Genomic DNA, 22,340 nt, shown 5'->3' with positions numbered 1-22,340 from the left:
CAACCAGCGCTTTGGGCTAAATACCCGTGAGGGAGCAGCCAGACCCCGTAAGCAGGGGGCACGTGAGGGGGAATCCAGAGGGCAAACGGCAGAGCAGGGGAGGAGACCGACACCAGCCCCCTGCACAACGCGGGGGGTTTCTTTATTTGTAACATCAGCTTGTTCTGTACACGGTGCAGGGCCGGGGGTGCGCACAGGGAGCCCCCTCGTTCCTCTCGGATCTCAGCGTTGCTCAGGACGCAGATTGAGAGCATCTCCCACCCCTCAAAGCAGCCTCTCTTCCCACTCCTGCATCTTGGCCATGGCAAACCCCCAGCCTGGCCCTGACACCCTTCTGAGGCGCCTTCTTGGGCCATGGGCCCGTGACAACACACTCCACGAGGCAGGGACAGCCCCAGCCCCGAGGCAGGGGCACCATCGCGATGGGCTCAGTCCATCTTGGTGGGCTCCTTCTTGCACTGCCTGGTCTCCCGGACGATCTTGGCCAAGGAGAGGAGAATGGGGACAGCCATGGGCAGGAAGAGAGGGATGTAAATGGCAAATTTTTGGTCATCAGGGAAGTAGAGGAGATGGAGGAGAGATGGGTCAAAGAAAGCTCGCTCTGAGGAGGTGACTGCCTCCTTGCTGGCCTGGAAAGCCGAGTGCAGGTGGCCCGTGGCCAGCTTGGCCATGGTGCTCTGTGCTGAGGCCACCGCTCGGTACACCTGTGTGGGAACAACACCGACGGTCAGTCCCTGGCCAGGGAGGACGAAGGAAACAAGCCAGGGGGGCCTCGCTCACAGCATCAGCAAGGTGCTCAGGGTCCGCACAGGGACAGCGAGACTTGGCCCCCTCTGCTCCCCACCTCCAGGTGCCCCAGCCCTACCTCAGAAGCAACATCGTCTTTGATGACAATGTTCCCGATCTTGTCCAGGAGCTGGGCCAATGAGGTCAAGGTGGTGGACACAGTGGCGATGTTCTCCACAGTGTGGGCCCAGAGCAAGCGGTCCAGCTCCCAGTCGGCCAGCCCCTCGTTCCCTGGGCTCTCCAGCAGGAATTCAGGGGGCAGCTCCTCCCGAGATAACCCGAAGAGTAACCTGGGAGTAGAGGGGAAGGTCTCAGCCCACATCACAAGCCTGCAGTTCCACGTGCACTCCCTGCTCTTCCCCTTCACTGGTGTGCTGAGTCTTGCCAGGGCTCAGCCCATACCTGACAGCCTCCTGCACAATGGGCAGGACAAAACAAACCTCCCACCTCAGGAGACGGGAGACGCAGTGCTGGCCAGTGGTCAGCACCTCCAAGGCCACGAAAAGCCACCCTCAGCCTCCCAGAGCCCACAGATGAGCCAACAAGCTGCACAGGTACAGCCTGCTCTGACCCCACTGACTTCCACGTGTGCCAGGAGAGGACATCCTCACCGGAGCTGGGCCAGGAAAACCTCCATCACTCGCACCATGTCCACGTCCACGTGCAGCGGGAGGGAGGCTTGGGGGGAAGCGGGGGCTTCAACGTTGTAAACCTACAGGAGAGCGCGTCAGTGACCCCTGGGGCTGGCAGGGCTGGCAACGCTCGCTGGGAATGGGGAGCTGCCGCCTTGTCCGAGCACTGCCAGCACCCCCACGGCCCCGTACCATGATGCCGCCCCAGCGGGGGCTGTGGAAGGCGTTGGTGCTCACTGGGGCTCCATCCTTGTCCTGGATGTACAGGGGGGAGTGAGAACGCTCCGGCACATAGAGCAGGAAGTTCAGCACGGGGTAGAGTGAGGCGGCGCTGGAGCCTGCAGTGGGACAGAGTCAGAGAACTCCCTTGGCCGGCAGGGACAGCGAGAGCAGATCGCCTGCGCACGGCGCTGGGGCAGAGGCCAGCCCGGTGCCTCCTTCCACAGCAAGCGCAACAGGTTTCAGTCCCACTCCCTCCCATGTGGGGCTGGCAGGGCACGGTGCTGCGGGGAGCGAAGGCGCACAGACCGTAGGCACAGCTGTTCCCCCTCCCTCAGCAGAGCCTGGTCCCACGAGAGCCAGGTCAGGAGCGCAGCGCTCACCCAGCCGGGCCTCCACAGGGTTGATGACGTGCGGGAGGCTGTGAGCGCTCAGGAGGAAGCTGGAGGACTCCTTGTCAAAGCGCGGTGTCACTCCCAGGACAGCATAGTACAGGATCTGCAGGCACACAACAGAGCCATTGCTGGCAGAGAAGCACATCCCGGGGCACCCGGCAAGGCTCAGGGCTGGGCTCTCCCCATCGCCTCTCCCAGCCCTCACCTGCGAATCCACGGAGAAGTTGGCCAGCAAGCTCAGCTTGTCCAGGACGGGCTGCACGTAGCGGTTCACAGCATCCTCGATGTCCCAGTTCACGGCGTGGGACTTGGGGTCGGGGTTCAGCAGGCTGAAGGTGATCTCGTACCCTGCCGAGGACCCGCCGCCTGTGAGACACTGGCACGGCCGTGGCTGGTTGATGCCGAGGCTGGGCACGCGGCCATGACAGCGGTCCCGAGAGCAGCAGGACCTGACCCCCTCCTCCCTGCCTCTCCCTGATGCAGGGTCATGCACCAGCACCCCAACACACAGCGATTGCAGCACAGATCCTGACCCAGAGCAACTGCCAATGGCAAAAGGAAGACCCTGGGGTCTGTTATCCCAGAAGACATCCAGGGATGCTACCGGCACAGCAGGAACGGGATCTCCCCCGGAGACAGAGAGCTTTCCCCAGGCCAGGGAACGGGGCTGGGGCACACGTCCGTACCCAGGCTGGATTTCAAGTGCCGCCGGGCGTCGGGGCCAAGCCGGGCGTCGGGCACACGGTCTGAGAGGGCAGCGGCGATGGAGCTGGCCGTGAAGGACATCACCTGTGTGAGCTGCCGGAGGCGGGTGTGGAGGGCGGCCAGGGTCCCCCCAGCCCTCACCAGGGCGCTGCGGTGCTTCCCCACGTAGACGCTGATGCCCTGGGGAAGGGGCAGGGGTGAGGGCCAGGAGCAGGGCTGGCTCCTGCCAACACGCTGGAGAACAGCACGGTGCCACCTGCGATGGCCTGGGGACAGATGTCTCCCCCCAAGGCACCTTTGAGGGGTGAAGTACGCAGAGGCTGGCACCGCAGGGTGCTGCTCCCTACCTCAGGCAGGAGAGAGGAGGTTTCGGGGACCACGTACATGGTCAGAGAGCCCAAAGAAGCATCCTGCAGCGGGTGCAGAGCAGCGTCAGCCTCTAGGGAAGATGGAGGTATTAGCAGGTTTGGGAACTTCACTCCAATCCCCATCCCACCTCGAGACGCAGCAAAGCTGAGTCCTCTGCTCAACCAGCCTCAGAAAAGAGGAGCCTGCTCCCCCACGGAGCCGCCCCAGCTGCTGCAATCCCTCGTCCGGGCACCTCGTGCAGTAGCCACATCCAGCGCTGCCTCCTCCTGAGCCGTGGTGCTGCGATAGACCATTTCATAATGGGATGTGACGCTGGTTCTCACTGTCGGGGGAGAAAGCCTGAGTGAATCTGCCAATCCTGGCCTCCACGCCCTTTGCAGGAGCCAGGTGCTAAGAGGGACAAGGGACAGCCCTACGGGGACGCATGCCACAAGGTCCTTTGGGCGCCAGCTCTAACCTCAGCTGAGCGACCCACGGCCTCAGCTGGTCGGGGTGGCAGGCAGGACAGCCTCACGCTGGCCAGGGCTCGTCCCACCCTCCGAGGGCTGCCATCGCGGCACCCTGGGGACCTCGCAGCCCCCACTGCTCCCCTGTACTGCCGGCTCAGGACGGGATGACGCTGGCCAGCGTGGGTTTGGGGGTGCAGGGAGCCGACGGCCGCTACCAGCCTCCCGGGGACAGAAACCGTGGGCAGGCAGGAAGGACAAAAACCACCGGGATGGGGCAGGGAACAGCTGGAGGGGGTCTCTCACGGTTCACGGAAATCTCCATCTCCTGCACATCCCTGAAGGGCAGCGGCCTCGGCAGGTCCCCGGGCACGGACCCGCGGGCGAAGACCACGGCGACGGGCACCGTCAGCTGGAACTGAGCAGAGGCGGCCTCAGCCCGGGCACCCCGAGCCCCAGGACCCGCTGCCCCGGCCCCGCCTCGGCGCTCACCGGCAGCTGGCCCAGCCCCTCGATGTCCGCGTAGGGCAGGGCGGCTCGGTAGGTCTCGGTCGTCCTCCACCACAGCGGCAGCCCCAGCACCAGGGCGGTGGTCGCGAAGGCCAGGGCGGCCCGCCGGCCCCGCGCCCGCTCTGTGGGGACAGCGCTCAGCACCGGTGTGGCTCCCCGGGGACGGGGCGGGGACCGGACACCCGGCGACAGGGGCTGGGGAACGGCGAGCAAACCCCGCGCACCCGGGATTCGCCGGTACCTGCTTCATCCGCCGCTAGCGCCGCCGCCGCCGCCATCTTCCCTCCCGGCCCTGCCGGGGGGGCAGAACCTGAGCACAGCTCAGCCATTCAGAACGCGCAGTCCTCACGACAGCCAATAGACGTAGAGCTCGGCGGGCTGTAGCTCGGATGGGCGGGCAGTAGCACCAATCAAAGCACGATGCTAGCCATGAGGAGGAGGGATTTGGCCTCACGGCCTCTACGAGTGCCGTGGAGGGACACGGCGGTGGCGGATATCGCGGCAGGGCCGAGCACCGCTGCCGGAAAAGGGGCGTAGAAACGTGGGATGAGGGGGAGAACAGGGGCTCCCCAGGGACTCCTGACCCGCCCCATGGCCCGCGGGGAGAGCCCAGCCACTCCTCCCGCTTCCCAGCGCCTCGCGATGGGAGTGGGCGGGCTGAGACCGGGCACAGCTCATTGCATAGATGAGCACAACACGTGGCGCCCGGAGCTGGCGGAGGGATGGGGCGGCCCGGGATGGGGCGGCACGCCGTCCCCGCGTGCCCCGGCGGCGAAGGAGGAGGCTGCACAGCGCTGTCTCTACCGTTTATTCGTTGTTAGGCTATTTGGTACACGGGGTGCACACGGCGAACACAACACAGGCGCCCCAAGGGCGGCAGCGACCGGGACTGCGAAGCTACGGCAGGGCAGGGGCACTCCCAGGCCTCCCCTCCTGCCCCCCACGCGGCCGGGCCTCTCTCCCCTCCCCGACGGGCTGGCCCGAGCCCCTCACCAAAGGGGCACCCGGGTGGCTCCCTGCGGGGGCCGGATAACCCGGGACCCCCACCTCATCTACAGACGCGGCGGTGTGGGGCCGGCCCGCGGGGCGCGCTCCCCTTCCCCTCCCCGCGTGGCGGCTCCCCTGGGTGGCTGGGGTGGAAGCGGGGTGTGAGCAGTGGTGGGGAGGGGGCCGGGGCGGGGGGCTCGGGGCCGGTGGTGCACCCGGCCGGGGCTCAGTAAGCGTGGTTGGCCACGTAGAGGGACTGCCCGGCGGCCCCCGAGTCGTCCCCGCTGCCCTCGTACTTGCCCAGCGCCGCCAGCCCGTTCACCTGCGGGGAAAAGAAAACATCAGCGTCCCCCGCGGGGTACGGCCCTCAGGGTCCCCCAGTCCTCAGGGACGCAGCCTTGGGGGTCCCCCACCCCATGGGGCCGCGGCCCTTGGCGTCCCCTGTCACCCTGTGGGACACGACCCTCGATATCCCCCGTCCCAAGGGGCACGGTCACCAGTGTACCCCCCACCACGGGACACAGCCCTCGATGTCCCCACTGCCCCACGGGGACACCCGGCACCCCTCTCTTGCTGGGACCACCCCCATCACCTCTGCGCGCTTGACGAACTCCTCGGTGGCGGCGGTGGCGTTGTCCCGCTGCCCGCGCCAGGCGCTGAGCGCCGAGGCCTGCAGCGCCCGCCCGTAGGAGAAGGTGAGGGCCCACGGCCGCAGCAGCGGGCAGGTGTTGATGGCGTTGAGGTTGATGGAAGCCTCCTCCTCGCTCTGACCCCCGGACAGGAAGGTGACACCTGCAGACAGCGGGGTTACGGCACCAGGGTGGCCACAGGGCATCCCCCTCCCGGTCCCCACCATGTCCCGGTGCCGGTACCTGGCACGGCCGGGGGCACAGTGCGGCGCAGGGCGGTGACAGTGGCCATGGCGATCTCCTCGGGGCTGTACTTGGTGGGGCAGGAGTGCCCGGGGGTCACCATGTTGGGCTTCAGCAGCGTCCCTTCCAGGTAGACGTGGTGGTCGCTCAGCGCCTTGTAGACAGCCGCCAGCACCTGGGGAGGACGGGCAGCGTGGAGTCTCCCCCGGCACAGCGCAGCACGGTGCCTGCCCCACTGCCCGCCCCACCGCTCACCTTCTCCGTCACGTACTGGCACCGCTTGAGGTCGTGGTCACCATCGGGCAGGATCTCCGGCTCCACGATGGGCACGATGCCGTTCTGCAAACACCAGGCAGATGCCATCATGGGGACGTCCCCGGGCATTTCCCTGGCCCCACGTCAACATGGGCCAATGCCTGGACCTGGGGGCAATGCTCAGCCCCAAAGTTCAATGCCCACCCTTGCCAGTGATGCCTGGCCCCGTGGGGTGGTGCCCAACCCCATGGGGTGGTGCCCAACCTAGAAAGGTCAGTTCTCAGCCCCACGGAGCAATGCCCGTGTTTGTGAGGTGATGCCCAGCTCCACGTGGCAACGTCTGGCCCCAAGGGTGGTGCCCACCCCATGGGGCAATGCCTGGTCCCGGGGGTCAACACCCATCCCTGTGGGTCAATGTCCATCCTGTGGGGCGATGACCGGCTGCGGACGCGTTACCTGCTGGCAGATGCTGGCATAGCGGGCCAGGACGTTGGCGTTCTCCATGATGGCAAGCGCAGAGGGGGTGTTGTCGCTGATCTTCAGCACGCAGCGCCACTTTGCGAAGTCGGCCCCGTCCTTCTTGTACTGGGCACAGCGTTCCGACAGCCCGTCCAGACCTGCCGGGCAGCGCGTCAGCCCCGCAGCCCCAAACGCCACGGCCCCCACCCCCCCACCCACTCCACCTACCCTGCGTGGTGGTCTCGCCATCCGTCCCGGCCAGCGGCACGACACCTTTGTCCACCTGCAGAGAAGGGGAAGGCGGCACTGAGCCCCACCAGCACCCTCCAAACACCCTCAGCACCCCGCAAAACCCACCGGACACCCCCCCGCACCTTGATGCCCACGACGATGCCCTTGTCCTTGATCATCTGGACGAAGGGGGTACCGTCATCAGCCTTCTGGTACATGGTCTCGTGGAAGAAGATGACGCCCCCGATGCATTTCTTCACCCGGCTGTCGGCGCTGAAGAGGATCTGGCGGTACAGCCGGCGGTTCTCCTCCGTGTTCTCCACCCCGATCTGGTTGAGGCGCTTCGCCATGCTCCCTGAGGGGCACCCGGCACCCCAGTCAGCCTCAGGCGCGGGGAAAAGAGGTGACGGGACGGACAGATCCCCCCGCATTGCACTGACCTACGGACTCATCGGCGGCCAAGATGCCCTTGCCCGGGGCCACGATCCGTAGGGCGATGTCCGACAGCTCCTTTTTCTGCTCGGCCGTCAGCGCCGGGTATTGGTGCGTCATGGTGGCGGCGGTGGCTGCGAGCGGACGGAGCGGGGCTGAGTCACGTACCGGCGAGGCGGCACCCCCTTCATCCGCCATCACGCACCCGTATCTCTGCGGGGAACCCTCCCCGCCCCCCCCCCGCCCACCACGGGGCTGGGACCCCGGCCTGGCCGGTCGGTGGGGAGGACCGGTTGCATCAGCAGGGCCCTCACCCCGGGCCGGCCAGGGCCTCGTGGAGGATGCCGGGGAGCTCCCAGCCATTTTGCTGCCTGCTCGCCCGCCCCCAGCCCAGCCATCTTGAGGGAGCGCAGCTCCGCGAGGGGCCGGGGGGGGGGACCGGGGATGGGGCTACCCCGGGGATGGGGGTACCCCGGGTGGGACGTATGGGGGGGTGGCGATACCAGGGGATGGGGATACTGGGGGGGGGGGGGGTGGGGAGGTGGAAATACCTCGGGAATGGCGCTACCTGGGGAGGGGGAGACTCCACGGGCGGCACTACCCGGGAGTCGGGGGTACCCCAGGGAGCCAGTGCTCCCCCCCGGGGCGGCGATCCCGCGTCCGGCACCGCCTGGGCTCGGGCTGCTGCAGCGCAGGAAGGCATCTGCGGGGTCCCACCCCCCCAGCACCCCCATGCCCGGAGCCCCCCAGCCCTGCCCGACCCCCGGGATGCCGGCACGGAACCACCCCGGAGCCTCGACGGGGCTGCCGGTTCCCGCAGCCGGGGTGCCGCGGCTGTGCCCCCTCCCCGATCCCATCCCATCCCATCCCACCCCACCCGACCCCCGGTCTCCCGGTTCCCCCGTTACCGTGCAGGGCGGGCGGCGGCGGGCGCGGACTGCGGGCTCCCTGCTCCGGCCCCGCGGTAAATGGGGCTGCGGTGCCGCAGAGCTACGTGACCGGCGGGGCGGCACCCGGTAGGACCGGCCCCCCCCCGCCCCGGTCTGCTCCGCCCCTCCCGGCACCGCCCCCCCTCCCCCATCTCCGCCGGCGGCAGCCCCTGCTGCTCGTGGGGACCCCCGAGCTGGGGACCTCGCTCTGCTGCCCCTTTTGCACCCCCTCGCCGCCGGTGGGGACCCCTCCGTGCCCCCTCCACAATTCCCAGCCAGGGTCCCAGCTGAGTCTCAGAGTTCCAGCTGAGTCACCTCCTGTCCTGGGCAGGGACCCCCGTGCCACCCAGTCACCCCACTGTGCCACCCCCTCGATGCTGCCGGAGACCCCTCTGTGCCACCGACCCCGCTGTGATCTTCCTGGTTACTGGTTGGGACCCCGCTACCCCCCTGCCGCTGCTGGGGACCCCGCTGTGCCCCCCCTGTTGCCACCGCCAGCTAGAAATGGACCTTCCCCTCATCACCTCTCGGCCTGGGACCCCCCCCGTGCCACCCCTTGGGACCCCCCTCTGTGCCACCCCCAGGCTTGGGACCCCCCTGTGCCACCCCAGAGACCCTGCCCATGTCATCTCTGCTGCCAGGGGCCCAAGCCCCAGCCGCACAGAACCCCAGACCCCTCCCCACCCCGGGGACACGCTGGGAGCTCCCACAGGAGACCGGTGTCCCCCATCCCCCCCAAAAAAAAGCCGCCCGGAGCCGGCGCAGGGACAATAGCAGTGTCCCCGCTCACCCCACGGGCCGGCTGCCAGGGCCGCGCTCCACTGAATCCTCGCCCTAAAAGGAGGGGTCAACCCCCCCGCGTGGCCCTAATCCAGGGAGGGGAGCGCATCTCCCCCTCTCCCCCCCAAAGCCGACCTCTCATCTCGGGGGGCCGTATCCCACCCCCTACCAGCATGGTCACAGCCACAGCAGGGAGGGAGGTGATGCCAGGGAGCAGCAAGCGCTGCTTCCCCACGAGCCACGCACCCACCCACCCACCCACTCAGTAAATAAAGGCGCAGCCCTAAACACCTCCATTTCCTGGGTGCAGGGGTAAATAAAGGTGTCAGCACCCGGGATGTCACAGCACCCAGCCCGCGCAGGGCAGCGAGGTTGCGGCAGAGGGCAGGGGAAGGTGAAACCCCCCCCCCCCCGCAGCAGCAGAAACAGGCCATCAAAAACCAGAACACTTGTTTGAACGCTGCTATTTTGGGCTGCGCTGGGGGGGGAGCGAGACGCCACAGGGGCCCCGTGGTGGCGGGGAGCATCTCTGGGGTCGGGAACACCGGGAGGGGGAATCCCGCAGGAGATGCCCTAGCAGGGAAGGAGGGAGATGAGGCTGGAACTGTGCTGGGAGCACATGGGGGGACCCCAAGGGAGCCCCCTCCACGCAGCGGCGGGGGCCAAGGCTGGGAGCAGGAGCTGGCGGAGCTCCCAACGCCCTGGCACGCAGCAATCGCGGCGCCCCAGGGGATGCTGCGTGCTGGAGTGGGGCTGGGAGAGGAACCATCCCCATGCAACAGGCTGGTGGGCCCACAGACCGCGATGGGGGTACAGGATCCAGTCTCCAAGACACTCTGCAGCGGGAAGTGGGGGGCACGCAGAGGGAATCTAGGGCAGGAGGAGGAGCGGGGGGCCTAGGGAGGGAAGCTAGGTCAGCCTGGGCGCGCTGGCTGCTGCCGGGGCCGCGGGGTGGGAGCCTGGGGAACGCAGCACTTTATTGAAAGTGAGCGCTGGCGAGGGGGATTGCGCAGCCCCCGCCAAGGAGGAGAGGCCCTGGGGTGGCAGGGAGCCCTGCCCGCAGCCCCGTGACGGGGACGGAGCAGGCAGAGCCGGCACAGGCTGGACGAGTTGTCATCATGCAGGGCACCCAGGAGCTTCCTGCATCCACGCACCACGCAGAGTGAAAGCCAACAAAACTTTATTCAAATGAATAATTTACAAGATTAAGAACGGGAAGGTTTCAAACTACAGGCTCTTGCAGCTCAGCGGCTTCCTTGCTGCTGCTGGCCGGCCTCAGGCCCAAGTACCGCAGCAAGCCGTGGAGCTCCTGACATCCCGCTGCCACGTCGGGGACAGCCAACAGGACCTGGGGATGGCAGCAGCGTCAGCAACAGCGTTTGGGATGAGGGTTTGTGCATTGCTGCAGTCACAGCAAGGGTGTGAGAGAGATGAACCACAAACCTCTCTCATCTTCTCCTGCATCTCCTCATGGGTCCTCAGCACTTTCTGAGCGTGATAGAGCCTCAGCTCCAGCCCTTGGACCTGCAGTGGGAGATGCCTGTCAGGAGCCTGCCCTGAAATTGGGCAGGGAACGGTCCAGGAGGGAGAGGGGACCTGAGCCAGGACAGCCCCTGGGAGATCCCTGTACCTGCTCCAGGTACTTGTCAGAGAGCAGCTGATTCTCATCCTCTTTCTCCAGCAGCAGCAGCCGCAGTTTGTCCACCTGCAAAAAGAGCGAGCACCGCTGAGAGCTCATTGTGGGGCGACAGCCGCTTGGTGGGGGGCTCCCCCCTGCCATCCCCACTGGTCGCCTGCTCGAGGAGCAAGGTCCCTGTCCATGGAGCGGTGGTGACACGAGGAGCCCTCAGCCCCGGCAGCCCCCCAGCCTCACCTCCTGCCGCAGCAGGACGCGCTCCTGGATGTAGGCAGCGTCCACCTTGGGCTCCTGGCCCCGCATCTCCTCCCATAGCACCTTGGCCTCCGTCTCCGCACGCTGGAGCGAGCGTTTCAGCTGGGAGACCTCTCCCTTCAGCGTCTGTGGGGGGAAAAAAGAGATTCTGGGAAAAGTCCTGTGGCCAGCACCCCGCCCAAGGCAGGCAGCCCGGCCAGGCCCCCATCACGCACCGTGACTTCCCCGCTCTTGTCGATGAGTTTCATCATTTTCTCTTCCTGCTGCTTCACCACGTCCTGCAGCTCTTTCTCGTTCTGCAAGGGGGAAGCAGCAGTGTCAGGCAGTGCCCGGCCCCAGCCACCCCCAGCACCCAGGCAGGGAGTAGGTTTCCTCATGTTTGAGGAGGTCAGATGAGCCAGGAGCACCCATGGGGCATTGCTGGAGCCGGTCACCCAGATTTCTCCATGTCCTAGATCAGCGCCCGTCCCAGTTTGGCTCTGCCCTGGGGTGAGCGCTGGCCCACTTCTGGCACCAGCTCACCTCTAGCTTGCCCCTCAGTGTCTTGTTCAGCTTGGCAATGGTGGCAGCCTGGGCATCCATCTTCTCCTGGCTCTCGGCCGTCACCGTCTCCAGCTGGAGCTGCAGGTCGGAGCTGGGAGAGGACAGCGGGGCTGAGCGGCTGGAGATCACAGCCAAGCACCAAACCCTCTCCTGCGCATCCCACCAGCCCCATGGTGGGAGAAGCCAACCCACCAGCCCAGCCAGCTGGAAAAAGCCCTTCTAGCCATGGCATAAGAGCCCCCGCTGAACTCACATCTCTGTCTGCAGCGCCCTGAACTCGCTCTGCTCCAGCTCCTGGATGCGGGAGCTCAGCATGGCGAGGTCGGAGACCACGGCTCTCAGCTCCTTCACGCTCTCCAGCAGACCGTCCTCGGGCTCTGCAGGCAGAGGCTCGTGAGCAGCACTGAGGGAACGTCAGCCCCAAGGGGACACGGAGCCAAGCAGGAAGGCATGCCTGCTCGTCCCCGCCATGCAGGCAGCTCGGCAGCTTCGGAGCAGGGTCCAGGGCAGGGCGACAGCCCCAGTACCTGTTGGCTTTGGTGTAGAGGCAGCTTTGTCCTTGGTCATCGCACTTCCACCTCCGGCAGCTTCATCAGCATCTGCGAGAGGCGAGGGCAGAGATGCTGAGTCCAGCCGTGCGTACTGCGGGGAGCACGACCAGAGCTCACCCCTGCACCCATCCGCCCCGGGGAGCTCAGTGAAGACTCCAGTCGCTCGCAGGAGCCATTACCCAACCCATGGCTGCCACAAGGGAGCAAAACCAGGGAATCCACAGGGAAGGAGATGGGGCTGACACTGGGACCTCCTCCTTGCCCGACACTAGTGCACATCGCCAGCATGGGGGGGGAGCAATCCCCATCCCAGCACCCAGACAGCGGGTGCCAGCTCACCTTTCCCCGACACCGCTTTCAGGACGCTGCCCACGAAGGAGCCCCCGGAGCGGTATGGGGTGCGGCATGCCGGCGTGCGACAGGCGGGAGTCCAGGGACAGCGAGGTGTCTGCCAGCCTGGCGTCCGCGGACCCGGGGTCCAGGCTCTGCTTCTCAATGGGGCATCGTCATCCTTCGTAGGGGAGGGAGAGCACAATGCCAGAGCACGGCTCGCGACAGCTCCGTGCTTCCCCGGCGAGCGGGGGGGGTCTCAAAGCCATGTTGGAGAGCCACGGGTGTCTGACCCCCACCCCGGGCAGGGCTCCTACCTCCTCTTGCAGAGCAGCCCTGAGGCAGGCAGCGAGCTCCTGCAACCGCATCTTGCTGTCTGCGATGTCCGTGGAGCACCAGGAGACTTTGTCCCTCTTGAGCTGCAGGTCGAGGAGCTCGGCCCTGGTGCTCTCCAGCTCCTTGCCGAGGGCAGCCTGCTCCTCCCTGCGGGATGGCATCAGCCTCAGCAGGAGAACCTTCCCCCCCTTCCTCGGCATGAGGCAAGGACATTTCCCACGCCTGCCTCCCACCGTGAGCCAGTGGGGGGCAAACCCCACAGATTTAGGCAGCTTCCCCCAAGATGGGGTCTGCTGGACTCCCGCACAGCCTCATCCACCCACTGGGCAACCACGCTTGACGGAAGCCATGTCCCCCCCGTGTGTCCCCCCACATCCTCCAGGTGCTCGATTTCCCGAAACGGAGGGGTTTCAAGCAGAGGCAGTGAGCAGGGTCAGTACCGCAGGCGCTGGTGGGAATCCATCAGCTCCTTGTACTGCAGGTTGCTCTCTTGCAGGGCGGCCAGCGTGGACTTCAGCCTGGCCTCCACCTCCAGCAGCTGGGTGCGGGACACGCGGTTCTCCTGGTCAAGGAACTACAAGAGAGTGGGGGGACATGGCCGTGAGTGCCTGGACAGAGATCCCGAGGGGGCCCATTGGGACCCCCAGCATGGTCCCTCCCGTGCCTCAGGGTGCTGTTTCCAATCAGGGGCATTTTTGCTCCTAGTAGATCAATGCCTGGAGACCATCGGTTTACGGCACCACGCCTGCAGCCAGAGGAATTATCTCTGAGAGCTGGCCACCACCCCCCAACCCCGGGAATCGCCACGGGGCAGGATGGAGAGCCGTGCTACGTGCGAGATGTCAACCGCCCTCACCGCCCGCCCCGCCACGGGACGGCTAATCCCGCTCCTGGCCGGCCGCCAGCGTTCTCGCGAGGCCACGACGGGGCGGTGTGTGGAGGTGGGGAGGGGGGGCCAGCAGCGCGTGACGGCGTGGGCAGGGTCAGGCAGCTCCTACCTCCCGGCACTCGGTCACCTCCCGCAGCTCCTGGCACAGCCCGTTGCGCTCCTGCTGCAGGGTGTCCCTCTCCCGTGCCAGCTGCTCCAGCTGAGCCGCCATGTCCTGCAGGGCCACCGAGGTCTCCTCCAGCTGGCAGGACGCCTGCGGAGACACCGTGCCCACAGGCTGCTCTTTCCCGTGGGGCATTCCCACGCCAAGGGTGTCCCGAGTCACCCCGTGCCTGGGGCCAGCCAGACGGCAAGGGAGCATCCCAAACGCACCTGGGTCCCGCTCAGCACCAGGCAACCCCCTACCTCCTCCTTGGCTTGAAGAGCTTCGTCCGCTCGCTGCCTCATGATATCCCGCTCCTCCAGGCAGCTCCACAGCTTGGCGGGCATGCTCTCCAGCACGGCCCGGCACTGGGACACCAGAGCCCTCGTCTGCTCCCGCTGTGAGGGGATACAGCACCGGGCAGAGCTGAGCACGGCACGGCCGTGTTGGAGGGTGGCTCTCGCCCGGCTGCGTGACCAGAGATGGGTCTGGCAGCCAGGCCACCCGCAGGCACAAAATGCTCCAAAAAAGAGCAAAGCAGCACCAGCCTGGACAGCACCTCCCTGGCAGGGAGGCGAGGGGGCTAACCCTGCCGTCAGCCCCCACCCAAACACCCCTCACCTCCGCGTCCAAGGCTCTCCTTTCCTCCTCCAGATTTTCAAAGGTGACACCTATGAATTCCCGGAAATGCTGAGCCTCAGCAGCCAGGGATGCCTGCGGGGCAGGAGAGGGGGGGGGTCAAGCGCTGCCGTGGTGGAAGAGCCATGGTCAATGGCCGTGGGGGGAGGCAAGCACCAGCCCCGAAGCTGGATCTGCGGCAGCGTCAAGAAAACTCTGGTGGACCCAAGCCCATCGCAGACCATAGCTCAGAGCATCACCCGAGCTCAGGACCTGGGGACACCCTTCCAGCCCCCCCAGGGACCCAGGCGGGAGGCAGCCGGGGGTGCCCAGCAGCTCAGTACCTGCTGGGCGATGGCGTCTGCCAGCAGCATGGCCAGCTCTCGCTGGGAGGCCAGGCTCTGGTCACGGGCGCTGATCTGAGCGCTGGCATGGGCACGGAAGGCCTCCAGGAAACGATCACCCTGCCGAGGGAAGGATGCAGCTCCAGGAATGGCATCGCACGAGCGGCAACTCCCAGAAGAGCCGTCCCCACAGGCTGCTGCGGCCCAGGGCTCCTGCTCCCAGCCCAAGCCAAAATCCTGCCCCGATCCCCACCACCGGCTGCTCCCCTACCTCCTCCTTGGCTCGGAGGGCTTCATCTGCTCGCTGCCTCATGGTGTCCCGCTCTTCCAGGCAGCTCCGCAGCTTGCTGGGCACGCTCTCCAGCACGGCCCGGCACCGCAACACCAGGGCCCTCGTCTGCTCCCGCTGCGAGGGGAGACGGCGCCAGGAGGCACCGGGTGTAGCCAAGGGCTGCCATGCGTGCTGGCAGCGCCAGCGTCCCCCAAAATCCAGGGGAAAGGGTGCCCAGCCCGGCTGCGCAGGGGCTCACCTCCCGGTTGAGGGCTCCCTGCTCGTCCTGCAAGCTCTGAAAGGCGGCATCCGCGAGGCCGCGAAACAGGAGGCACTGCTTGCTCCAGGCGTTCTGCAGGAGGGACAAGGGCACCGGTGCTCAGGCAGCTCTCCCGGGGCCGGCACAGGCAGCGCCAGGCACACGCGTGCCCTGCCAGGCTGAGACCTGACGCACTCATCACGCCAGCCAGCCGAGACGCACCGTCCCCGCGGTGGTTAGCTCCAGCTCGCGCTGCAGGTCCCGCTCGGCTCCCCGCTGCCGCTGCAAAGCCTCCGTTTTCCTCCGCTGCTCGAGGTAGAGGTTGTGGTAGATCTCCTTCTCCTAAGGGCACCCCGGCAGAGCAGAGGAGGCTTCGCACCAGCCCCACTCCGCCCTGGGGTCCAGCGAGAGCCATTTGGCTGTGGCACTTCCCGTCACTCCCGTCCCCACACACGTCAGGGACGTTTCCCCACACAAAGGATTCAAATCCAGAAAACTCCGCAGGGCAAGCCAGGCGCAATAATGCGGCCGGAGCAGCGCCAGGCGAGTGACGCCGCATGCCATGCTTTTGCTTCATCCGGCTGCGGTCCAGCTGGGAGCACCGTCCCGCCGGCGGCAGGCGGGCACCATCACGGTGCCGAGGCTACGAAAAATGGGGTGGCATCGCCCCAGAGGGGCATCTTACCCCTTTGGGGTGGGTGATGTCCGTCTGCGTGAGCACGTCCCTCTGCTCGGCTGGCCCCACGCCGGGCAGCAGCCGTTGGCTCTCCTGCCAGTCGCGCAGCTGGAGCGAGAGGGCTTCGATGATGATGAGGGTGCTCTCCAGCCGCCCCTCCAGCTCCGCTCGTGGCAGGGACTTCAGCTGCTCCCGAGGACAGCTGGGGACAGAGAAAGGGCTCAGGGCAGAGACAGCCCACGGGTGCCGCAGCCCCATCCGGGGAGGGGAAGTCACCACACTTACTGCCAGAGCAGGGAGTCCGTTTCGGCAGTGTTGTCCTTGGCGCAGAGGGGGCCGCCCGCGGATGTGTTCATGCTCCTTTCCCGTAGCTCCCGTGGGGTCATGAAGGTGCCAGCGACCGCAGTGGGCACGGGGGTGATGCTGGTGCCAGTGACTGCAGTGGGCACGGGGGTGACGCTGGTGCCGACCACCGCGGTGGGCACGGGGGTGACGCTGGTGCCGACCACCGCGGTGGGCACGGGGGTGACGCTGGTGCCAACTACCGCGGTGGGCACGGGGGTGACGCTGGTGCCAGCGACTGCCGTGGGCATGGGGGTGACGCTGGTGCCGACCACCGTGGTGGGCGCAGGGGTGACGCTGGTGCCAGCGACTGCCGTGGGCATGGGGGTGACGCTGGTGCCGACCACCGCGGTGGGCACGGGGGTGACGCTGGTGCCGGCAACCCGTCGTGGCGCAGACAAAGGCAGGCTGTGCCGCAGGGACTCCAGCAGGGACGAGGTGTTGAGGCTCTTCTCCAGCCACACCAGCGGCAACACCCAGGACACGGCACCCGGGGCCACCTCGGGCGAGGGGAGGGGGGTGGCTGTTGCCTCCGACACGGCAGGCTCCAACCGACCTGCCTCGGTGGGTGGGGGGCCCTGCTCTAGGTGGGCAGGAGCTGGGGTCTCAGCCCCCTCAGGGGTGTCGTGGCAAGGCAGGGAGCCCTCGCTCCCATCTCCAGCCAGGGGCTCGGAGGCCATGGGGCTGCAGGAGAGGTTGGTGGGCCCCACTCGCCAGCCGTGGAAGGGAGCTTCTTGGGGCGTGGAGCTGGTGCCAGGGGGGCCGAGGGTGCAAGGGGCTAGAGCGGTGCTGCCCAGGGAGTTTGGGGTGCAAGGCACTGAGCTGATGTCACCAGAGAGCCCTGGGGTGCAGGGCGCTGGGACGGTGCTGCTGGGGGGCTCTGGGGTACACAACTCCAGGGTAAGGCCACATAGGGGTGCTGGCACACGGGCGCCGGGGGGCTCCGGGGTGCAGGGTCCTGGGATGGGACTGCTGGAGGGCTCTGGGGTGTGGGGTCCTGGGATGGGGCTGCACAGGGGCTCTGGCACTGGGCTGTTGGGGGGCTCTGGGGTGCAGGGTCCCAGGACAGGGCTGCACAGGGCGGCCGGCACTGGGCTGCTGGGGGTTTTTGGGGTGCAGGGTCCTGGGATGGGGCTGCACAGAGGGGCTGGCACTGGGCTGCTGGGGGCTTCTGGGGTGCGGGCCCCCGGAGTGGAACTGCCAGGAGGCTCCAAGCTGGTGCTGCTGGGGGGCTCGGGGGCACCGGGCAGCAGGGTGGGACTCCCGGTGGTTTTCGGGGTGCTGGGTCGCAGGGCAGGAGTCTCAGGGGACTCTGGGATGGTGCTGCTGGGGGGAGGCCGGGCGCAGGACACTGGGGTGGCACAGTCATTGTCCTGCAGGACATACGGGAGGGGGTGGGGGGTGAAGGGGGAGATCGGGGCTGCCCTGCCCCATCCCCCCAGCACCCCATAGCCGTTTTCCCCAGTCTCCCCATATCCCCCACCCCAGTAGATACACCTGCCCCCCGCCCTGGTACCTCACCCCAGCATCCCCCGCCCCGGTACCCGCCCCGCACCGACCTTGAGCCGCAGGCGGCGGAGCAGCGGGGTCAGGCTGGTGCGATCGCTGCCCGGTTGCAGCCGCAGCTCTTGCAGGGGGGTGCGCCGGGGCCGCTGCCGCGCCTGTGGGGTTCGGGGGGGAACATCGGGGGTCACTGGACCCGCCGCCCCCCCCCCCCTCCGGGCAACCCCGTCCGGACGAGGCCCCTCCATCCCCGGGACGCCCAAACCGGTACCCCCCCACCCCCCACCAGCCCGCACTCACGGCGGGGGTCCGGGCTGCCCGCATGGCCCCCGCTTTGGTCTCGCTCCCCGTCTCGGTTCCGGTCCGGGCTCCCGTCCGGTTCCGCCGCTCCCCGCGCGCCGCCCGTTTGAAACCCACGCTCCGCTCTGATTGGCTGCTCCGCGCGAGCGTCACGCCGGAGAGATGCGAAGGCGGTTAGAGGCGGGGCTACACCGAGTGGTGGGCGTGGTCTCCGGTGTGGCCCCGCCCACAGGGCGCTGTGCGGGGCCGAGCACGGGGTGCGAAGCCCATGGGGGTTTTGGGGGGGGAACGGGCCCAGCTCGCCTCGGATCCCGGGGCCTCCCCAGCCCCTTTCCCGGGGGAACCAGCCCCCCACGGCCCCCCAGACCCCTGTGCGAGGGCAGGAGGGGTCCAGCCCCGCGCCCCCCATCGTCAGGGCAGGACCCACGGTGGTGCCCACGGCTCTCGGGTTTATTGCTCCCGCGGGGAGGGGTACAACGTCGGGGGAAGGGGGACCCGGCCCAGCAGGGTCCGACCCACGGCCGGGGTGGGGGATGTCCCTGAGTGATGCTGGGGGTCCCAGCCGCGGTGGCTCAGCCTGGCTACAGCCGGCCCGGGAGGGCGGTGAGGTCGCAGTCGAAGTCAGCGAAGGCGGCGGGGTCGGGTGGGGGTTGTTCGGGGGGGCTTCGGGCCACGGCCACTGCCACTGGGTCCTTCTGCAGTAGGTCGGCGTCGAAGGCCACCCCGTGGAAGAAGGGGTGGCCCTGGAAGTGGTGGAGGTAGCGCAGGCGGCGCAGGGGGTTGTGGCACAGCAGCTGGGGATGGAGGGAGGACGGTGAGCAGCGGGGGAGCCCAGCATCCAGCCTGGGGGGCCAGTGGGGACCCCCAAAATCCGAGTGCAAAGGGAAGGCTACCTCGGCAAGCAGCCGGGCCAATGCAGGGCTGAGCGCAGGCGGGCTCTCGTAGCTGCTCTGCTTGACGCGCTCCAGCATGGCCACGTGGTCCTCTGCCGGTGCCACAGGGAACTGGGGGGGCAGGAAGCGGATTTAGGTGGTCCATGAGGTGCCCCTATCCCCCCCCACCACTGCCACCTCCCCGGTTCTCACCTCCCCGCTGGCCAGGGCGAAGAGCAGGACTCCCAGGGACCACCAGTCAGCTGCATGGCTGTAGGGACCCCCACTCAGCACCTCTGGGGCTGCGGGGATGAGGGGGTGAGCACCTGGGGGGGGACAGGGGGCAGAGCCATGCCCCTCACTGCAGCCCCCTGCCACCCCCTTACCCATGTACTGCAGGGTGCCGCAGATGGTGTGGGCTCGCTCGCCCCACCGCAGGTGCCGGGAGAGCCCGAAGTCAGTGAGCTTGAGGTGTCCTGTGGGGCAAGACCCACAGACAGGGTGTCCCGGTGGATGGAGCGTCCCTGCGGGTGGGATGGGCCCACGCCAGGGCCACCAGACTCTTACCTCTCTCATCCAGGAGGATGTTCTCCATCTGAAACAAGACGAGTGCTGGGGTGGCCTCTCCATGCCAAGGAGTTCAGAGACACCCCCCCACCCCATCCTCCGTCCCCCCCGCTGCCACCCACCTTGACGTCTCTGTGCACGATGCCCAGATCGTGGAGATACACTGGGGAGAAGACAGAGCTGTCAGAGCAGCCGGGTCCCCTCCCGGCATGGTGCCCGCTGCCACCCACAGTGGCACCTGGCAGGCCACTCACCCAGCACCAACACCAGCTCGGCGGCGAAGAGGCGGACGGTGGCCTCGGCGAAGCGCCCGGCGGCACGCCACAGCGCGTGCAGGTCTCCGGTGCTGCAGTAGGTGCACACTGCCGGGACGGGCGAGGCGCCTTACCGATGGGCTGCCCCGCAGAGCCGGGCTGCGCGGGCTCCGCGGTGGCATGGGTGCGGGGAGGGGTCCAGGTGGGTCATCAGGGCCGTGCGCCGGGGCACCGCGGGCACCAGGGCCATGCACCGAGGCGATGCAAGCGCTGGGGCGATAAGGACAGCCGGGTGGCACGAGCGCTGGGACCACGCCAGCACCGAGGTGGCACGAGCATCCCATGGGCACTGGGATCCCATGCTGAGGTGATGCGGGCATGGCACGGGAGCACGTAGGCACTGGGGCCGCGTGCCTCGCTGACACCGGCACTGGGGATACGCAAGCACCAAGGCCACACGAGCTCCACGGTGGCACAGGCATCGTGGCCGCACGAGTGCCAGAGCGACATCGTCCCCAGGGTCACGCAGGCACTGGAAACATGCAAACTACACGGGCACCAGGGTGGCACGGCCATCAGGGCCACCAGGACCTGGGGAGCCTCCTTGACCCCCGCGCCGGCCCCTGCCCTGCTGCAGCTTGTCCTCATCCCCGCGTCCCCGTGGGTGGGAGCTGGCAGCTGAGCGCCTGGATCCCCGCAGGGCAGCGGGCGTCACGGCGCGGGGGGGAGCGTGTGCGTGTGCGGGGACACGTGTGCAGGCAGCGGGGACACGTGCGTGGGCAGGGGGGAGGCCAGGGCGAGGCGGCGGGCAGATGGTCACTCACTGATGAAGAGGTGGCGCTGGCCCTGCCAGCTGTCCCCCAGCCCGTGGACAAACGGGTGCCTGACCTGTCTCTGGGGACACAAAGCAGAGAGGGTGAGCGGCCCCCCGGGCTGGGGGCGTGGGGGGGCCGGGGACCTCGCCCCTGCAGCCCCAGCAGCCTCCTGCCAGCCCCACGGCCACCCCAACCCCCCGCCATGGGCTGTGATCCCCCCTGGACCCCCCGAACCTGGATGCTGACTTCTTCCTTGCACTGCTTGAGGGTGTCGCGGCGCAGGACCTCCACTTTGGGCACGACCTGGGGGTGAGGGGGGGATGAGGGGCTGGTAGGGAGGGGGCTGGGGGTGGGGGGGGGGCACCCACGGGCCCCAGGGGCAGCACCCACCTTCACGGCGCAGACCTTTTCCCTCCCGCAGTCCAGCACTTTGAGGATGGTGCCGAAGGAGCCTTTGGCCACGAAGCCCAGGATCTGGGGGGAGCAGGGCATGAGCACCCCTCGGGGACGGGCTTGGGGTGCTCAGGGTGGGGCGAGGGGCAGCATCCTGCGTGGGGTGGCACAGGGCACTCAAGGCAGGTGGTGGGGTCACACGGGGACCTCACAGGGTGCGTAGGGACCCCGGTGGGACACATAGGGACCCGGTATGGGGGACACGGGGACTGGGGGACAGGGACACAGGGACCCCAGCACGGCTGTTGTGGATGCTGGCAGGATGCACGGGACCCCGGTAGGATGCAGAGAGACCCCGGTAGGACGCACGAGGACCCCGGTAGGGTGCAGAGGGACCCCGGTAGGGTGCAGAGGGACTTGACATGGGGCACAGGGACCCGGAGGGGGGTAAAAAGGGACCCGGTGGGACAGCCGAGGACCGCGATAAGATGCGCAGAGACCCCGGTACGGCGTGCGAGGAGAAGCCGGTGGGTGATGGCGGGGGTGCACGGACGGCTCGGGGACCGCGGGAGGATGCTCGGGGTGCTGGGGGACCTCGGCAGGACCGGCAAGGGACCTGGCCCGGGGTGCGAGGGGACCCGTTAGGGTGTCCCGGGGAGGGACGTGCGGGTGCCACGGTGGGACTGTCGGGGACCCCTTTAGGATGCACCGGGACCCCGGTAAGAGGATGGGGGGGACACCCCAGGACGGCACCTTAAGCTGCTGCTGGCGGGCGGAGGGGCGGACGGGGAACTCCGGCAGGAAAAGCGAGACGAGCTGCGGCAGCGGCCACCCGGGCAGCGGCGGCTCCTCGGCGGGGCCCCGCGGGACCAGGGCGAGCCCCGGTACCGGTACCGGTCCGGAGCGACCCAGCAGCGCCCGCACCCACGACCCCACGGCGCGGCCCTGCGGACCCGGGGAGGGGCAGCGTCAGCGCGGGGGGGGACCCCGGGGGTCGGGAGGGGGACGACACAGGGGACCCCCGGGGCCACCGCACGCACCTGGGGGGGCCGCACCGGGGCCGGGCTGGGGCCGCTGCTCGTTGCTCCCATCGCGGCGCCGCCCGGCCCGAGCCCCGGTAATCCGGTCGCTTTACATAACCCCGCCGCCCCGCCCCGCCCCGCCCCGCCCGGGTGCGACCACCCCCCGCCCCAGGACCGGGCACCAGAGCTCCCCCTTTGCCCCACCCCAGGACACCCACCCGTGACCGATCTCCCCCCCCTCTGCTTCTGGGCGGGGCACGTTCCCCGGGAATCCCCCTCGCACTATTTGGGGATCCTCCTTCAACCACTCATCCTCCTTTTGCACCCCACTTGCCGCAGCCCCCCTGCCCCGGGGGTCCCTGCAGCCCCCACTGAGCCCCGAGCACCAAGGGAGGAGAACAGAGAGGGGCAAGCG

The 22,340-nt window shown here is 68.1% G+C and overlaps 4 protein-coding genes across 6 annotated transcripts; all 4 read right to left on the bottom strand.

Moving 5' to 3' along the window:
- Positions 1 to 108: 108 nt before the first annotated feature.
- On the bottom strand, positions 109 to 4,359 carry PIGS (phosphatidylinositol glycan anchor biosynthesis class S). 3 transcript variants are annotated; one of them, XM_086763254.1, is made up of 12 exons: positions 4,304 to 4,359; positions 4,045 to 4,184; positions 3,859 to 3,970; positions 3,339 to 3,428; positions 3,085 to 3,176; positions 2,719 to 2,917; positions 2,238 to 2,380; positions 2,021 to 2,135; positions 1,611 to 1,756; positions 1,398 to 1,498; positions 866 to 1,076; positions 109 to 704 (listed from the first exon to the last, which is right to left on the bottom strand). In XM_086763254.1, the coding sequence occupies exons 1-12, from the start codon at positions 4,338 to 4,340 to the stop codon at positions 429 to 431; spliced, it is 1,662 nt and encodes a 553-aa protein (XP_086619380.1). In that variant the 5' UTR covers positions 4,341 to 4,359; the 3' UTR covers positions 109 to 428. The 3 variants fall into 3 exon arrangements, with proteins under 3 accessions (XP_086619380.1, XP_086619381.1, XP_086619382.1); XM_086763255.1 differs by lacking the exon at positions 3,859 to 3,970 and having other exon boundaries at positions 4,045 to 4,347; XM_086763256.1 differs by lacking the exons at positions 3,859 to 3,970; positions 4,045 to 4,184; positions 4,304 to 4,359 and adding an exon at positions 3,564 to 3,828.
- Positions 4,360 to 4,853: 494 nt separating this feature from the next.
- On the bottom strand, positions 4,854 to 8,330 carry ALDOC (aldolase, fructose-bisphosphate C). Its single transcript, XM_086763285.1, has 9 exons — positions 8,207 to 8,330; positions 7,307 to 7,432; positions 7,010 to 7,221; positions 6,864 to 6,918; positions 6,633 to 6,793; positions 6,177 to 6,260; positions 5,922 to 6,096; positions 5,642 to 5,841; positions 4,854 to 5,371 (listed from the first exon to the last, which is right to left on the bottom strand). The coding sequence occupies exons 2-9, from the start codon at positions 7,416 to 7,418 to the stop codon at positions 5,276 to 5,278; spliced, it is 1,095 nt and encodes a 364-aa protein (XP_086619411.1). The 5' UTR covers positions 7,419 to 7,432; positions 8,207 to 8,330; the 3' UTR covers positions 4,854 to 5,275.
- A 1,899-nt stretch (positions 8,331 to 10,229) lies between these two features.
- Positions 10,230 to 18,039, bottom strand: SPAG5 (sperm associated antigen 5). The gene is made up of 23 exons (XM_086763380.1): positions 18,003 to 18,039; positions 17,759 to 17,860; positions 16,521 to 17,572; positions 16,143 to 16,460; positions 15,867 to 16,059; positions 15,404 to 15,523; positions 15,182 to 15,274; positions 14,923 to 15,057; positions 14,652 to 14,771; positions 14,311 to 14,403; positions 13,953 to 14,087; positions 13,657 to 13,800; positions 13,099 to 13,232; positions 12,640 to 12,805; positions 12,332 to 12,503; positions 11,969 to 12,040; positions 11,695 to 11,818; positions 11,421 to 11,532; positions 11,114 to 11,194; positions 10,881 to 11,024; positions 10,638 to 10,712; positions 10,451 to 10,531; positions 10,230 to 10,355 (listed from the first exon to the last, which is right to left on the bottom strand). Exons 1-23 carry the CDS (start codon positions 18,024 to 18,026, stop codon positions 10,230 to 10,232), a joined length of 3,816 nt encoding a protein of 1,271 aa, XP_086619506.1. The 5' UTR covers positions 18,027 to 18,039.
- Positions 18,040 to 18,453: 414 nt separating this feature from the next.
- RSKR (ribosomal protein S6 kinase related) lies at positions 18,454 to 21,996 on the bottom strand. Its single transcript, XM_086763170.1, has 12 exons — positions 21,944 to 21,996; positions 21,657 to 21,848; positions 20,901 to 20,984; positions 20,745 to 20,813; positions 20,520 to 20,589; positions 19,696 to 19,803; positions 19,564 to 19,604; positions 19,442 to 19,469; positions 19,261 to 19,350; positions 19,088 to 19,176; positions 18,896 to 19,006; positions 18,454 to 18,796 (listed from the first exon to the last, which is right to left on the bottom strand). Exons 1-12 carry the CDS (start codon positions 21,992 to 21,994, stop codon positions 18,584 to 18,586), a joined length of 1,146 nt encoding a protein of 381 aa, XP_086619296.1. The 5' UTR covers positions 21,995 to 21,996; the 3' UTR covers positions 18,454 to 18,583.
- Positions 21,997 to 22,340: the final 344 nt, after the last annotated feature.

The sequence above is a fragment of the Chlamydotis macqueenii genome, chromosome 19 (assembly GCF_036417535.1).
Source record: "Chlamydotis macqueenii isolate bChlMac1 chromosome 19, bChlMac1.mat, whole genome shotgun sequence".
Lineage (NCBI taxonomy): Eukaryota > Metazoa > Chordata > Aves > Otidiformes > Otididae > Chlamydotis > Chlamydotis macqueenii.
Note: the sequence above shows the minus strand (reverse complement) of the source record. Positions and strands in the feature narration are given on the sequence as shown.